General features: G+C 57.4%; 1 protein-coding gene across 1 annotated transcript in view; it reads right to left on the bottom strand.

The window, feature by feature from the left end:
* The window catches only part of RAD51C (RAD51 paralog C), a 19,820-nt gene extending 19,379 nt beyond the window's left edge, over positions 1-441 (bottom strand). The window contains exons 1-2 of the mRNA XM_010009120.1: positions 363-441; positions 124-245 (exon numbers count right to left, since the gene is read on the bottom strand). Of these exons, the coding sequence (XP_010007422.1) occupies positions 124-245; positions 363-441 (201 nt within the window). The remainder of the gene's footprint in view (positions 1-123; positions 246-362) is intronic.
* Between the last annotated feature and the right edge of the window lie 769 nt (positions 442-1,210).

A 1,210-nucleotide genomic window follows, 5' to 3' on the forward strand; every position in this document is an offset into this window, starting at 1 on the left:
TGTGTGTCCGTGTGTTGCGTGGCGGTGCGTGCGTGTGTGGGTTGGCGCGTGGCGGCGGCGGAGTTAAGACTATACTTTCAGGGATCATTTCTGTAGTTGGTGACTAGAGGGGAGTGATCTCACCTGATCGGCGTCACAAGCCACGAGGAGGAGCGAGGTGTTCTCTCCTGAGCGCGAAGCGGGCGTGCGGTGCTGCCTGGGCAGGGGCCGCTCGCCATTGATGACCGTTCCCGCCCCTGTGGGGGCTGGGAGGGAGAGAACACGAGCTGAGTGGTTTGTGTCCCGGCTTTTTTTTTAAGCAGTGGTGCTAAAAGCAGATTTGGGGGGGGAGGAGCGCGTCTCTGGAAAGGGCAGATTCCTACCCGGAAGTGTGACCCTGTGCAGCGTTTGCAGTCTGGTCTGCGTCATGTATTTCAGAATGTGCAGTCCATGATCACTCATAGGCGCCTGGGTGCATTTTCGTTAGCAGTGACAGTAGAGGTAGCCAGGCAGGTTTAGGTTTTAATGTCATAGAATCATTATAGAATGTGTGTGGGGTTGGAAGGGACCTTTAAAGGTTATCTAGTCCAGCCACCCTGCAGTGCACTGGGACATTTTTAGCTAGATCAGGTTACTTAGAGCCCCATCAAGCCTGACCCTGAGTATCTCCAGGGATGGGGCCTCCACCAGCTCTCTAGGTAACTTGTTCCAATGCTTCACCATCCTCAAAGTAAAGAACTTCTTACTGATATCCAGTCTAAATCAACCCTGCTCTAGTTTAAGTCCATTGTCCCTTGTCCTGTCCTGCACGTCCTTGTCAACAGCCCCTCCCCAGCTTCCCCAGCCCCTTCAGGTACTGGAAGGTGCTCGAAGGTCTTCCCAGAGCCTTCTCCCTGCCAGGCTGAACAGCCCCAGCTCACTCATGCTGTCAATATCCACAGTGAAAAGAACTGCCTTGAACGTGTCTTGGTACCCGGGCCTGCAAGTTGGGCCGTGGTATCGTCAGGCCAGCTTCGGTGCGGAGCAGGGCGGGTGGGCTGGACTTGTTCTTGGTGAGCAGCGTTCATGAGTGACGAGGGGCTGGGGACAAACTGCGCGGGCTTTGCCTTTCCCTGCGGCCCCGATCGTGCGTGGGCGGCGGCGGGAAGAGGGGGGAGCGGCAGCGCGCGCCGGGCCTGGCGGAGCGCGGCCTGTGATTGGTGGTTGGGCGCAGAAGATGCAAACGAGGGGG

This window comes from Chaetura pelagica, unplaced genomic scaffold, assembly GCF_000747805.2.
Source record: "Chaetura pelagica isolate M959 unplaced genomic scaffold, ChaPel_1.0 scaffold72, whole genome shotgun sequence".
NCBI lineage: Eukaryota > Metazoa > Chordata > Aves > Apodiformes > Apodidae > Chaetura > Chaetura pelagica.